The 15,248-nt window shown below is 39.5% G+C and overlaps 1 protein-coding gene across 1 annotated transcript in view; it reads right to left on the reverse strand.

Annotated features, from left to right (window-relative positions):
- Positions 1-4,468: 4,468 nt before the first annotated feature.
- Positions 4,469-15,248, reverse strand: part of si:dkey-215k6.1 (transmembrane protein 132C) — a 224,004-nt gene continuing 213,224 nt past the window's right edge. Inside the window, exons 8-16 of the mRNA XM_019263743.2 lie at positions 14,916-14,979; positions 14,569-14,700; positions 14,196-14,273; positions 11,654-11,716; positions 10,896-11,024; positions 8,544-8,672; positions 8,076-8,372; positions 7,282-7,556; positions 4,469-6,896 (exon numbers count right to left, since the gene is read on the reverse strand). Of these exons, the coding sequence (XP_019119288.2) occupies positions 6,269-6,896; positions 7,282-7,556; positions 8,076-8,372; positions 8,544-8,672; positions 10,896-11,024; positions 11,654-11,716; positions 14,196-14,273; positions 14,569-14,700; positions 14,916-14,979 (1,795 nt within the window). The 3' untranslated portion in view covers positions 4,469-6,268. The remainder of the gene's footprint in view (positions 6,897-7,281; positions 7,557-8,075; positions 8,373-8,543; positions 8,673-10,895; positions 11,025-11,653; positions 11,717-14,195; positions 14,274-14,568; positions 14,701-14,915; positions 14,980-15,248) is intronic.

Raw genomic sequence — 15,248 nt, forward strand, 5'->3', positions numbered from 1 at the left:
CATCAAGCTGATAATTGAAGTAGCTAATGAATATCTCGTTACCTTCTCTGTTCAGAGTTGCATGCAGTATGCGCAATACCGATCGGGTAGGAGGTATAGATCAGGCAGAGACAGGGTCAATTGTGAGAATGCTAGTCTATCTTTGACTGCACCATAGACAGTAACACATATGGACATTGTATCCATTATGTCTGCCACAGGTTTCTGAAGAGCTTTACATGAAGCTCATAGTGTGGTGGCTCCGCCCACCTTTTGGCTAATCTAAAAATGGGAACACGTGGATGTAACGGCACCAACCTGTCAATCAAATCGGCCTTGCTGTTAATTATGTATAACTTTAAGCCTAAATATAATTTGAATGGGTAAGTTATATGAAAAATCTGACTCAATACAGTTGTCATGATCGGGAAAATTAGCTCCAAAACACTTTCTGATGTAAAAATTGGACATTTTTAGTTGGCTGTTCGAGGAGCTGCAGTTTTTTGGCTCTTCGGATTGGCTTCACTTCACAGCCACAGGGGTTGCTACTTGGACCACACACACTAACTGAGATTTGCAGCTGTTAAAAAACAAAGGGACACAGAAATTTACAAATTTTATCTTTATACAAAAATTACAGGGACTCAACTCATAAGATCCAGAATATTCTTTAGACATACCACCATGGTGCAATGTCTCAAGTGTGCAGAAACTTTTCAGCGATCTGTGGCAATGATCCAGGTCAAAGACAATGTTTCTACATTCAGATGTGAATCACTTTAAATCACATAGGACTAGATTAAAACATTTGTTGTAAAAATCCATTACTTGGGTTCATTTGATATGATAAAGTCCTGCTGACAAACTATGGACAAAATTCATCCGCGTTTGGGTTTTAAGTGCCACATTCCTTAAGACTAACTACATTTGACTGACTGTATCACAACTGTATCGTGACTGTATCGCAGAAGTTCTATTGAGTGGCTACTGAGCAAGCTTTAGGCATCACGATTTGTGAAAAACATACCCTCCACAATGCTCCGTTCTTTTTTTTCACAAGACAGCTTTTCAACACACACACAAACACACTTCATGAGATGGTGGGCAGAATGCCACAGGGTGGTAGAGGCACTTCAGATCAAATTTAAACTTTATCATGGATATCTAATTTCATACTTATTCGTGGTAATCCGGTGGGCTATAAAGCATTATCTTAATTAACTTTTGATGTAAATGCTTCTCCATCATCAAAACTCCCGCTGGGCCTCCAAGCAGCAGCTCACAGAAGCCTGGCGATTAGAGCCCAGACAAAATTAGTAAGGGATCTCAGGGGATCAGTGGTCCCCAGAGGTAATCACTTCATTTGTAAAATGTGACTCTCCAACCAATGTCTGTTTCGTGAGCCACGAAAGGGAGAATATTGTAGCTGTTGCTAAACTTTAAGCCAAACATTTCTAAACTCTTGAGCAAATCCTGCATGTAACTGATGCAGGGGGAGAGTAATTGCATTACCTAGCTCTCTTGATGCCTTGACATCAGTTTAAGTTGGACACAATTCATCACTAGCAGACATTGTTCTTCTCAGGCCTGGCTCAAATAAGCCCAAAGATACCACCAGGGAATTTACTCAGTTTCTCTTTAATTCAAGGATTGCTAATCAGTGAAATCAGATCCTGTAGTCTTGTAGCCCTCTGTGACACAGTTGCCTATTCTTAATTAACAGGTCAGTCACTGGTAATCTTAAGTGTTTTTACTAAAATATCACCAGAAGTTTTTGTCTAATCTAGAAGAAGATCTAGAAGAAATGCCCAGTGTTTTTTTTAGAAACACATCGCATGGCATATTGCAGAGATACTTTCCATTACTAAAATTGCTATTGGATAAAACAAGTATCTCTTCAGAAAAATACAGGATTGCAAAGCTTTTATTCGGGTCAAAGTCAATTTATTATGTGTTTTTTCCCCTTTTTAACAGATTGTAAGAATTTCCTTTCCAAAAACAACAGTATATTTTGTTTTGTAAGAATTTCCTTTCCAAAAACAACAGTATATTTTGTTTTCTTTAATGTTTAATTTCCTACTTTTTACAACTCATCTCCATGGAGCCTGTTTGTTTTAACTTGACATTTCAACACAAAAAGTTCTGCTTTCACTAGTAAGATTGAGAAACACACATGCACACACACACACGCACTATTTCTCACACTGTACCTACATTTCCAGAGCCACTGTTATTATTGTTCTATCAGTCAAAATCAAATGATTATGGCAGGAAGCTGAAGTTGATTGTTATTATGACTCAAATTGATTGCACATCAAAGAGCATTATGAGACAGTAGAAGCAAGCTGTCAGTTTTTGGTTATGGGTCTTTATTGGCCTCCATGAACCATGTTTAAACAATGACAATAGCAAAAAGAAAAACAAAACAAAGAAAAATCATTCAGGGCTTTTGTCCACTGCCACCTCTTCTACGTGTAGCACATTCTCCTGCCGTCCATGGGCACCTCTCACTGTTATGACACATAATGACCAAACTTACCAGAATATGATTTTTTTTATAATTGTTAGATTATTATTATTATTATTTTTTTAGCACAGTCATATCTAGCCACTGTAGTCGTCCCATTTTTTACTGCTTGCTTGCTGGCTGAACTACTGCTGTGCTCTGTTTTCATCCAAGAGGAATTGTTAGGGATTTCTTTACATATTTCCATGATTAGAAGTTACTTGCAATGGTCTGAAAACAAGCTGGTTGAGAGGTGCATGTTTCCATATGCAGAACTAATGTGGTTCTAAGGTAGTATGTTCACTTCACTTGAGTGTCATTGCAAGACAGAGTGTGACAGGGGACGTCTATAGTGGCTAATAATGTAAAACCATTCTCTGAAAATGAGGCCTCCTTGTTTTTCTCTCAGAAAAAAATAGGCAGCACCATGCAGATCCTCTATAGACACAAAGTCACAAAGTGTGTACAATGAGACTGAGTGAGAAGACATAGAGCAACTGAACCCACCAGCTCAAAGGCACCCAGATCTGTCTCCAAACCTTTCGTGTCAGAATATGTTCATATAAAACTGTTTTGCAGGCAATGCAATGGCCATGTGCATCATGACACTAAATATTGAAGTCAGTGTTGTTAGTATGAACTAAACACAGTATATGCCCAGTCAGTTTCCTCACTGCTATACGAACATCAAACTAATACCTGCAGTGAATAATAATTAGTGTTGCCAGTTGGTTAAATATGAACATAATTCTCTTGGAGATGGATTGCCAGAACTTATTAGGTATCTATTTGCAAGCAAAAAAGCCTCTAAGAGGAATGTGGAAAATAAAAAATAAATTAAAACTGTGCTTTTGTTTCTGCACCCATAGACGTCTGTTGGTTATTGGTAGAACCAAATTAGCAACAGAAGACTCCATCCAGCACCATCTAATTGCAACCAACTACTATCATGGCCATTCTGTGAAACTTTTGACAGCTGCTAAAATGACAAAGAAACCAAACCTTACTTTATGCTTTTTTTTTCTTCTCGGAGAGTGCCAAAGTTCAGCAGTAGTTTACTCAGCAATCAGTGAATTGCAGTATTTCCACAAAGGCTACATACAGAAGTTGTATCAAATAAAAGCTAAAATGCCCCAAAAATAACTGTTCAAAAATAGCGTTTTTTTTTTTGTTTGTTTTTTCAGTTGACATCCATACAGTTTTAAAATTATATAACAGGTAGAATGGGTGTCACAGGCTGTAAAGTATAACCAATCTCACAGTTCTAACATGTTAAGAGTCAAAAGGTTTGTCTTCTGAGAGCATTGCTACACTTCTACCGTAACCAACTATCAAACCTGTTCAACTGTTCCTTTCAGTCACAGCAGTCTTATAGCTACGTTAGAGTAGGTGAGATACAGTGATGTGTATGAGTCCACAGCATACAATATTGTTATCATCATCAGTCAAAATATCTATTGCTTTGGTGGAGGCTGTGTAGCCCATTTAATTCCCCTATTTGGAGTCAGCTCAGGTCTCTTTTCTGTACCTATCCAAGTTCTCTGTCCTCTCAATCCATCCTGATGATTTGGCCATTCATTGATGTGCATTTATTTTATGAATTTTGTTAAACAAATGGCTGAAAACAGAAATGTTTATATCTGTAGTAATGCAGATTCTGCCTTTGTTTTCAGCCCAACATCCTAACATTTGATTTGGTTTGGTTTTCTTTCTGAAATGGATAACTTGGACTCACCAACCTCAAGCAATTTTGAGTGTGATGCACTATGGATCTCCATTTTTATATCTCATTATGGAGGTAAACTGATTCCTACCCTGTACAAAGACAAGAACTCATTTAATACTTTAAACAAAAACAGGAACATTTTTAGAAAAAGAACCAATAAGATCACTTTCACATTGTGTTGGTAGATAGTATTGTGTATCATGTTTGCACTGTAAAATGTACAAAATATCACCATGTTGTTGGCTAGTGATCTGCAATCTTATTCACAAGCACTTTGAAGCATGTTTATTTATCTACAACATACAGTGTACTCTGAAACAGTAACACATTTATAAATAAATATTGCAATCTTAACAATCTTACAGTTCTCCTTTTTTATTGTCGGTTCTTCATGACTCGTCACCTGAGCTTAACGAAGGTGAGGCAATCTCTGCCAGTTCTGTCCCCTTCCTTTCACTTGTTCTCTTATGTGCTATCATTCACCAGCAGGTATATGGTTTTCAATCATTGCCCTTGGCCTTTCTTCCCATCCTCACCCTCTCAAATGTTAATTTAAATAAATAGATCTCTAGGAGAAAAAAGAATCATATATACCTAAAAAATATACCTAAAAAGCTACAATTAATATCTTCCCAAATTAGGACAAACGCAACAAGGAAAACCATAATAAAAACTTTCTATTTATCAAAAAGGACAAACAAAAGGAGAAAAAATACATAATTATGTTCAGCAAGAACAAACATGTTTCATGAACCCATATCTATTCGTGTGAGTGTCACTCCATTTTCACTTGTATTGTAATGTCACTCAGTTTGTCCTGTTAGCTCCATGTGTAACACTGTAGGTATTCTGGTCTGTCTTGTTGCCTACATGGTTTCAGTTTTAAATAATCCTCAAAGTGTTCAGTCAGGCTTTGCAAAGCCCAAGCAGCCTCCTTTTTCAATGAGACACCTCAGTCGGTCCCCCTTTAGTTTACAGACAGTATTTCACAGTATTTCACTGTGTACTGAAGTTCACAAAGTTACTACTGCTGTCCAATCACAGACAAGAAGAAGAGCCAGGGAATGACAGGATTGGTTCTGAATACTGGGGGAAAGCCGTCATTGGCTGGAAGGTTTCAGGAAACAGGAAGTAAGCCTCAAATATGGCCAATGTCCTTTCCTGTTTGTAATTGTGCAAGTTTAAATGCCTCTGTCTTGGATCCAAGGGAGAAACAGTCTTTCTGTGTATCATTTTCCACCTCTTGACACATTATGTTGTTTGAGGAAAGACCAAGATCACCTGTATCCAGTGCTGATTGGCAACTCCCACTGGTGCCTGAATTTATAATTGAGTACTTGGAATATATATATATATATTTTTTGTACATGTTACATTTTACTTATGAGCAATGCAAATGGGTCACATGATAGAACAAAAACAAACATATTGTACCTCTGATGCGCACCTATTCTTCAGAAATCAGTGACTTATATAACAATTCAACAGACTTGGCAGGTTTGTAAATAAAAACTAGATATCAATATTTAATCAACAGCCACATCCACTGCTGGCAAGATGGCATGTGAGTAAAAAATACGTTTTGCCACCATTGTTTAAATGTACAGTGGCTTAATGATGTTTGTCCAATAACGTACCCTGAATTTACTGTATAGCACAATGGTTTACTGGTATTCTGAAAATAAACATTCATAACCAATAGTGACTTTATAATTGATTTTTACACTAATATTTTTATAATAAATAATATAAAACAAATTCAAAGTGTTATTCATCGTTTGCTACCATTGATTTCATTGTGAGCTAGTGATGACAGTATGCTTTCCACAGCCTAAGGGGCTAAGGGGAGTTAAATGTAAGCATCCCCTACACTGTCTGTTCAATAATCCTTTAAACTCGTTGCCACATTTTGTGTGCCCTTTACTGTTCTTATGTTCCTTCCATTCTCCCTCCCTTCATCCATCGCAAAGGCATTACAGGTGAATTGTACTCATTGTCCTTCCTCCCCCTCCTGCCCTCATCCTCTGCCCCTCCTTTCTCAGTCTCTTTCCCCTCAGTCACAGATTGTCTTGTAGCCTCTCCATGTAGGTTCTGATTTCAGACTGACCCAGGTCCATATCCTGGCACACCCACTTGATGTCATCCTCACTCCCATTGGTCACCAAGACTGAAGAGTTGGTATATGGGCCACCACTACCTGAATTATCATTGGGCAGAACAGTGGCAAAAGATGTGAACTGGACGCGTTTGCGTTTGGCGGCTGCAACTGCAGCTGCAGTCGTGGCTCGGGGTGAATTATTCAGATGCTCTGCTTGGCCAGTGGCATTTTTGCCACCTGTAGTGATTGCTGAAAGGCACTGATGCGGTTCTGGAACAGATCTAGGCAAGGTTTGTCCGTGGGTGACACCTCGGTGTCCACCTGTGCCACCACTCCCACTAATGGTGCCCATGCCTGTGCCCACGCCCATCACCAAGGTGTTACCAGCACCGTTCAGCAGGTATTTGTTCTCTTCATATCCTCCTTCATTACGGTCTATGATGGTGGTGCACTCATCAGGCAGCCCACCGTGGCACTGGTCAGAGTGGTCGGCTAAAAGGTCGGCTTCGTTGCCAAGCCACACCCAGTCATGGGCGTGGTTCATGTTACCTCCTGCCTCCAGCACAGGGACCTGCTTGTGACGGTATCTGTGGATGAAGAATGATAATTAGTCCACTACTGAAGCACAATTTTGAAAAAGTGCAATTAATGAATGAATTAATTAATTTTTATTATTGACAATGGGAATTCCTTTATTTAAACAGTAGAAACATACAAACTGAAAGCAGAGAGATAATTTGAAAGATTGGACAAAATTTGATTAGATCAAACCAAATTCAGCCAATTGATCATTGTTCATTAACACCAGTTGCTTAATGTCTTCAGGTTCGTATGGTGGCGAGAGGTGAAGAGAGGTTTCAACTGTGTTGCAACATGTTAATAGATGAAGGCCTTAATTTTTACCCTAACAACATAATTTTATTGCCAAGTTTCCTTTGAATAATAAAAACACTAGACTCAACAATATTTTACCTGAAAGCAAAGCTGACACAGTTGATGAGGAAGACCAGTATGGCCAGACAGAATACACCCAAGAGGGCATACATCCCAATCTCCAAATCCGACAGTCCTCTAGTGGTCTGCGTCAGCTCACTATCGCCAGTGCCTGGTACCTCCACTTGTGCTGGGTAGCTACTATAGTCGCCTGCTTGGCTGGGACCTCCACCCCGGCTGCTGCTGCTGCCTCCACTGGCAGCTTTTCCACCTGAAGCACGATGGGTTACGGTGCTCTTGGTCGTTGTGCTAACCTGATTAATGGAAAATAAGACAGTAAAGGGAAATATTAAAAGATGCTCAAACAATGTCCGTTGCATGTTGTGATTTTGGAGCAGAATGAGGGGTAAATATGACCCCTCAGTGGTTGTAGGTATAAATTGTATTTTTTTCTCTCTTTTTAGCCTACATGCTCTATAATTCTCTAGATGATTAATAAAAGTCATGTGGGAGTTTTTAATTTGCAGAGTTAACTGCACAAAATCCCAGGGGGTTAAAAATAACCCTTTGATGGTTCTTATGTTAACACTGAAGGTATAGTGAAGAAAAAAACAGTTTTTTTACAATTACTATAAATGCGAAGTAAAACACTTAATTCTTTGACCTGCACTGTTACAAGAGACTAAACATTGCCTAACATTCCTGCCTGGTAGGTGTGTTTGTGTCGATTTCTTTGCACTAGTTTCAGTAAGAATACACTCAAATGATCCAGTAATGATGTCCAGTTTGGACAAGAGAAGAAATCAGCTGCTCCAACCATTGTTCACTCCCACCTTCCTCATGGCTCCTTCCTCTCGATCCACTGCTGCACTGTTGGATTTCCACTCTCCATCCTTTGTTCGATGCTCGCTGGTGCTGTTGTCCATCCCTCCTCCATCGTCCTGTCCACCTCTTCCCATAACACCTCTTTCTTCACTTTTTGCCCCAAACTTAACTATCACATTGCCTATTCCAGATGCCAGCACACTCTTTCTTTTGGATTTCTGGCAAGTCTCAGAGATAACCATCTCTACACGAACCAGTGATCCTTGACCATCTCCCTCTGCTACTACGATAGGCCAGTGTTGCTCCTAATAGAGGACAGAGACAACATGAAGGTAAACAGATGCAGCAGTCAAATTTAGTCATGTTATACAATGGACACCATAAAGTCTTTCTGTAAGTTCTGTAAAACGTCCATGTTTTACAGATCATTAAACCTTACTATAGGTCATACAAAGAGTACTTCCAAAAGCTAGAACCTGATTGGTTATGGAGATGACATTCTCATCCAATGACACAGCTGAGAGGAGGAAGTCTTTGGGATCATAGACATCAAGAGGAGTCACTGAACCGTCACTGTACTGGATCCACGCACTAATCACAGCTTCCTGAAAAACAAAGAGAAACAGAGTATGGCTACAAGATCAAATGCTATTTTATCTAACCCTTCCTGCTTTCAATTCGAGTCTTTGTATTTTCTCAATGTTGTTCACTGATAGATTTCTGTAACATAGCATTCTTAGTAACAGCTTCTTAAATGCTCACGTGGGACATTCATGTTGCTTTTGCAACAATCCCCCAAAAAATTATCACCAAACTTTTCAGATGGGGAGTAAATGATAGGCCTCATAATTAATTTTCAATGAGAGGCGAGTGGGCACGAGGATGTGATTCCATGAAGCTGTCGTGATCATGATCATCTCAGGAACATCTCCAGCGTGCTGCTGGAGTTTAATTGACTTTTTTCTAAGCAACGTGCAGTAACTACTATCCAATAGTGCCTTCCTGCTGGTGTAATAGTTTCCTGAACTATATCTCTGCACGTTAACAGGAGGATATTCACATGGCAGAGCACGAAGAGACCAATACATCCAAGACTGAATGTATCATCAGCATTTGACTTTTGGTCTGTTTACATAAGAAGCACAGTGAGAGCCTGTGAATCAGAGTGGAGAATCACTCCCCATCTGAAAGGACCTAAACTCTGCAGCTATATGAAGCTTTTTAGAATCTTTACGCTTATTGTTTTGATTCAGTCCCAGCACTCTCCTCAGTGTTGTATCCAGATGCAGTAACAGACCAACACACACAGTTAGCAACAAGCTGCTGGACATAGGGAAGCATTTGGCAGCTAAAGAGTCAAGTATTTCTCTCTGTAGTTGGTGGAGACCAAAACAGGGCAAAAAGGAGGATCGCTTACATTCAACACTTTTTCCACAACTTTATCACTTTGTTTGCAGCTAGGTCCGGTGCCCACAAGTGGCCAAAAAGGTTTGAGTCTGTGACACTACATACAGAAGAACCTAAAATAGCCTATAGGATGTTTCCATTAATTACCCGAAAGGAGAGATCCCTGATAAGTCTTAGGAGGTGAACATGTGAACACTGATAACTGAAACCTAACCACTTCTTTTTGTGCATAGCCACATTTTTCTTTCTTGTCATTTTCTCTAGTCTCTGTATCCACTACAATGAGGACAAATGCTTAGAATAAAAATGTTTTTTGTCAACAGCCTTCTTTCGAGCAGCAGCTTTTCCATTAATAAAAACAGAGTTCAGCAGATAATGTATTTTCTCAGCTCGTCTTTAAGTGATCCTGCCTCACTAATTTCCCTTGATAAAACCCTTTGCTTTCTTTAATCAGAACACAGAAAGAATTATGCAGGTAACACAGCAAAAACCTCCCTACAAAAGTAATTAAGTTCCAACATGAGGAACAGCACTTTATCGCTTTCCCTTCCTCTATTTTCACTTTTGTTGTTGTTGCTGTTTTTCTTCATCTTCTTTTTTTCACCCTAATTTCTTCGCCTCCTTACTTTCCCTCTCCATCTTACCACAGGTCATTGTGAACGACGTAGATAAAAACAGACAGCTAAAAAAAGAAATTATTGTTTGAATAAAAGGCAAGATCAAATCTGTATTTTCATTCTAATGAGCTTCTCAACCAATTAGCCCTTGGATAGAAATTGTAATTTGGGGTACTGTTGATTAAAAAATAAATACATTAATAGAGAAGGAGAGAGAAGGGAAGCTGGAGAGGGTGTGAGGGGTAATAGCTTGAGATAGTATGATAAAATTACCCATGTGATCAGAGAGTCAAGAATAGCTTGTAACATGGTAGTCAAGTAGCATACATGTTGGTGTACAATAGGTGAGGGTGTTTGTTCTTTAGGTGCTTCTTTTCTTTGGATATTGTGTGGTTATGTACTTGTGTGGTTATGTACTAATAATATTATCTTACTGTAGACCTTTAGGTGATTGTAACTGTAGCTAAGTAGTACTATAGCCTGGAAGTTATGCACTCCTAATTAGAAACTGATTATGGAGCGAGATAGCAGTTGTATAATGTTCGCAGCACAGAATTACTGTTTAACTTCTGTGATTACAACCTTTGGGGTATTACTGTAGAGATGGGAACAGCTTAAAGTGCTGTCCATCAGTGTGTCTGTGTATGTGTGATACACACCTAAAGGCGAGGTGTCTATGTCTGTTTATCATATGTGTGCATGTGCAAGATACATTTTGAAAATTTGATAAATGCAACCCTTGGAGGATATGATATGTTCCAGAGATATTTTAATAGATGTGTTTGTACCTAAAGTGTGTCCTACCTGTTTAGGTGTGTGTAGCAGGTCTGTAGCTGCAGTCGTTAGCTGTATAGCTTGATAATTTCCAGAACTCGCCGACATACTGAGGGACAGAGATGCAACCAGCTGGACTCCCAGGTCTGTGATGGTGACCTAGACAAACAAGAGATACTGTTGGTCCCTCGGAAGCAACAAGAAAGTTTTGCATTTACTTGTTTGCTCCCGTTTTAGTGGCTACAAAGGACAAGAAGGGGAATCTTGTTTGAGAGAAGAGGTTTGGTACTGATGATGATTCTCTTGTATGATGTTAAATAACTAAATCACTTTTAAGGTGGTGATAGATTCAAGACCTTTGGAAGTATAATGACATTTTCAGAAACTCAGTGGGGAAATTAGTTGAAGTTGAAGCAGTATTGCAGTAGAGTGGCAAAATAAAATGAAGGGATAGAATGGCTTGCAATATTTATAACTGACATTTTTAAGACATTGAACATGCTAGAGTATAAAAGTAAGTTTTAAATGACCATAATGGATGGACTCGGAAGAATTATGGATGAACATACCATGGCCTTTTTCTTTCAGTATACAATACACACAAGTCATTTGGGTGGTATACTTTCTCTCTGTGAGGCACTTTTATGCTTTTTTATGCTCGTCATCTAAGTACTGTCCACTTGTAAAACCAGTGATCTGCAACATGAGATTTAGCATGCAGCAATAATACATGCAAATAAAAGGAACATACATCCCAAATTTCCAGTTTTTGCAATTTTATATTTTACCTTGTCATCCAACACAGTTACCGTCTTCTCTGCCAGGATAGAGTCAGACAGCGGGGATAGAACCTGCAGCGGAAGATCAAACATGAAGTGGCATTTAAGTTAAAATTTTTTGCACATTCAGTCCTTTATTTGATAGGACAGCTGAAAGATAGACAGGGAGGCAGGGGGAGATACCATGCAGCAAAGGGCCACAGGTTTGAACCACACCATTGTGGTAAGGACTCAGCATCTATATATAGAGCACATGTGCTACCAGGACGCCCATTAAGTTTAATTTTAAAAGAATCTGTGTCATATATCTGACACACACACTACAGTAGGTATTGGAAACAGATTCAGTATACACACAGACACACACACAGACACACACACACAGTTTTCACGTTTGCCTCCCAGCTGTGCTCTCTAATGTCTCAGCATTCAACTAAGGCAACTTAGCATTAACAAAGCACAAGGCCAAAACTGAAGAGTTTAAAGAGAAATAAAAAGGGAAGAGAGAAAGAGTGTAAGTGAGAGACTGTGAGTGAGCAAGAGTTAAATAAATGGAGCAGGTGTCAGCGAGAGAGGGACAATGACAAATAGAGGAGGACAGAAAGTGAGAGGGGGCAGTAAGAAAGCGCACGAAAGAGATTGAGGTACAGATGCAGAGACGGAGCAGCAGACAGTGACAGAGATTAGGAGCCCTGTGTTATAGTGTACTGCTCCGCCTGGCGACAGGAGGACAGGCAGATCTGATTGGTGTACAAAGAAAATCTCTCAGTGAACGTGTCGGGGCATCAAACTCAATCCCACCCTCAGCGAGCTACCAAAATGCAATGATTGACGGCTCTGGGGTTGCTCTTGAAGACAGACAGAGAATAGGAGGGAGAGACTTGGGGCGAGAAAGGAGAGAGAGAAGACGGGGAGAAGAGGAAGATCGAGACTCAGGGAGACGGAGCTGGGGGGTAAAATTGAAATGTCAAACTATCAAATGACGGCTGTCGACTCTGGCATCTCGATGGGAATGCTGGGTAAATTCTCTCTCCTGGCTCCCAAACAGAGCACAGCTGTCTGTATGCATGTAGACAGTGTGTGACACTGTATGTGTGTGTTTCTGTGTATGCGTGCATGAATGCAGCGGTCCCCAGTGGAACGGATGCAAACACACACTCAGCTGTTTGAACAAATCCCAATGCCAAACCACTTCTAACACACACACACACACACACACACACACAAACACACAACATTTTCTTCAGAGCTATCATAAGGACTTCAAATATATAGTTGATATATTGTTGCAGGAAGGTGGCGATGCAACGCAGTAGGATACAGTACAACAAAAATAGTATTGACTTTGACTGTAATATATTTGGTGGGCTGCTCTGCTATAAAACCGCATACCAGTAATGTAAGTACGACAGTAAGCCACAGGACTGTCCTCCACTGTCACATTTAGTCACAATGGACTGGCTTATTGGAATTCAACATGTGTGCGAGTGTGTTCACTGTGTGCCAATGTAAGTGCGTGTCTGTGTGTAATTGCTGAACATCACACTGAGATGTCAGGGCCAAATCCGACAGTTAATTGTGGTTAATTGTGTAACAAGCAGGCAAGGCTTATAACTGGAAGAGAGGAAGAAAGAGAGGATAATGTTTACATCACTGGAGTGCTTATGGCTGCAATTGGAGTTGCTAAATTACGCCGTGCTTCACATAATCATCCGCCTTTCTCTCGAATTGTTGTCCAAGTGTCCTTCAGTTAAGAGACTAGTTGTTTTTCAGGTTTTGCGTCATTAAAAGTTTAAAATAATGTCAAAGAGAACAGACTGGCTCACTTTTATAGTGATGACAATAGTACAGAGGATACATACTGTACAGTGGTGTAGGGGAGATAGACTCGCACATATGACGCATGTATCTTCAGTCTGCATTGTCTAGTCTAATTGCCTCACTCAACTCTGTCTTTCTTGCTAACCTAGCTCATCTAGCTCTTGGTCTCTTTGTGTCTTGCTTGCCAGCCACTTCCAGGGCTGTGTTCTGTAACTCAAAATTATTTATTACATTTGATAAACGTCAACTGGCTACACTGTTAAACTAAATGAGTTTGCTCCATGTCACACGTGAAAATGTGTTAATATGCACATGCACAAAATTAAAAAAGTGTCCTCTGTGAGGGCAGAGGCTTAATTTTAAAACAACACAATGATTATCTAGACTATTAGTCGAGATGGAAAGTAAGGATAGACATTGGCAATTGATAAAGAAAATATTGAATTTAAAATGTTGACTTGATGGCCAAATAATCATCCAGGCCACAGTTTAAAAAGTATTTTAGATTTGAAAATGTGTAAAGAAATCAGGGATAGCAGCAGAAGTTACATAACAATGTCCAAATATTACTGACCTATTTTTAGGTGGACTAAATGTATATAAGTGTAGTCTTCTATGTAACATGATGCTTATCCTCTGCTGGATGGGCCAAAAAAAAAAAAAAATATTGTGAGCATAAATTAAGAGCATAACTTCTTCTCCAGGCACCACTACACCACTGGGTACATACCTGTATAGTGGTGATCCCCAGGTCCCGTCCGATCAAGATTCGTCCGTCTACCAGTCTGGCAATGCGAGAATCTTCTACCTGTGGAGCATAGACACAGCTGTCAGCTACTAATATAGAAATGAATTAATTTGTTAATTATTGATCTTTTAGACTTTCATGCATTTATCCTGAATTTGTACCACATAAAATAGCTTGTGTTGTTATTCAACACCTCAGTCATACATCAGTCCTAATAGAAGATAACATAAAAACTGACAGGCATCAGCTAACCAGGCTAGATTGCCCTAGTGGTGCTGATCTCTCTGAAAGTGAATGAGAAAGGAAGGAAGATTTGGTTACATGTGAGTATACATGAATATTTGTGCATTACTACCTTTAGCTGATCCAACACCAAATGAGTGATATCAGCTTGCCAGTCTGCTCCTAACATGTAGACCATTTCTCCTCCTGGGTCAGAGGGTTCTGCGACAAAATGTGTGAGGACTCGCACCAAGGCATACTGGTACTGAAAGGTCAAGATAGAGATAGAAGTTTACATTAGACTAATGCTTTACCTCGCATTAACTGCACAGTGTCCTCAAGCAACTGAAGCTAATTGCAATTCATCCTCACTACTGTATGTAGTAGTAAAGCTAGTTTTTAGGGATAGTGAAATTGAAAAAAAAAAGAGATTAAATAACTCTCTCTAACAGTGTGATATGCAAACCAATCAAATAATACCTGTAGGGTGCAGCCCTTGCCTTTCCTCTCATCATCATCATCATCTTCACTGTCTCTCGTGGGTCTTGAAGGAAAGGAGATAAATGAGACAGAGAGAAGAGAGGGTGAGATTATCAGGTAATTAAATGCCATTTTTATACTCTTATACACTTCGCTCCAGGTAATCTACTGTATAATCTCTGCTCCAGGTTACATTCTCAGTCAAATCAAAGACACTTCAGTTTTTAATCCAGCTGTAACAAAATTTTTAAAACACTTAAGTTGTAGTGTGGATTTCCTGAATTGCCTGGCCTTGTGCTCCATTCTTTGGTAATACTGTCTGCAGGTGAGTTT

This window comes from Larimichthys crocea, chromosome III (genome assembly GCF_000972845.2).
Source record: "Larimichthys crocea isolate SSNF chromosome III, L_crocea_2.0, whole genome shotgun sequence".
Lineage (NCBI taxonomy): Eukaryota > Metazoa > Chordata > Actinopteri > Sciaenidae > Larimichthys > Larimichthys crocea.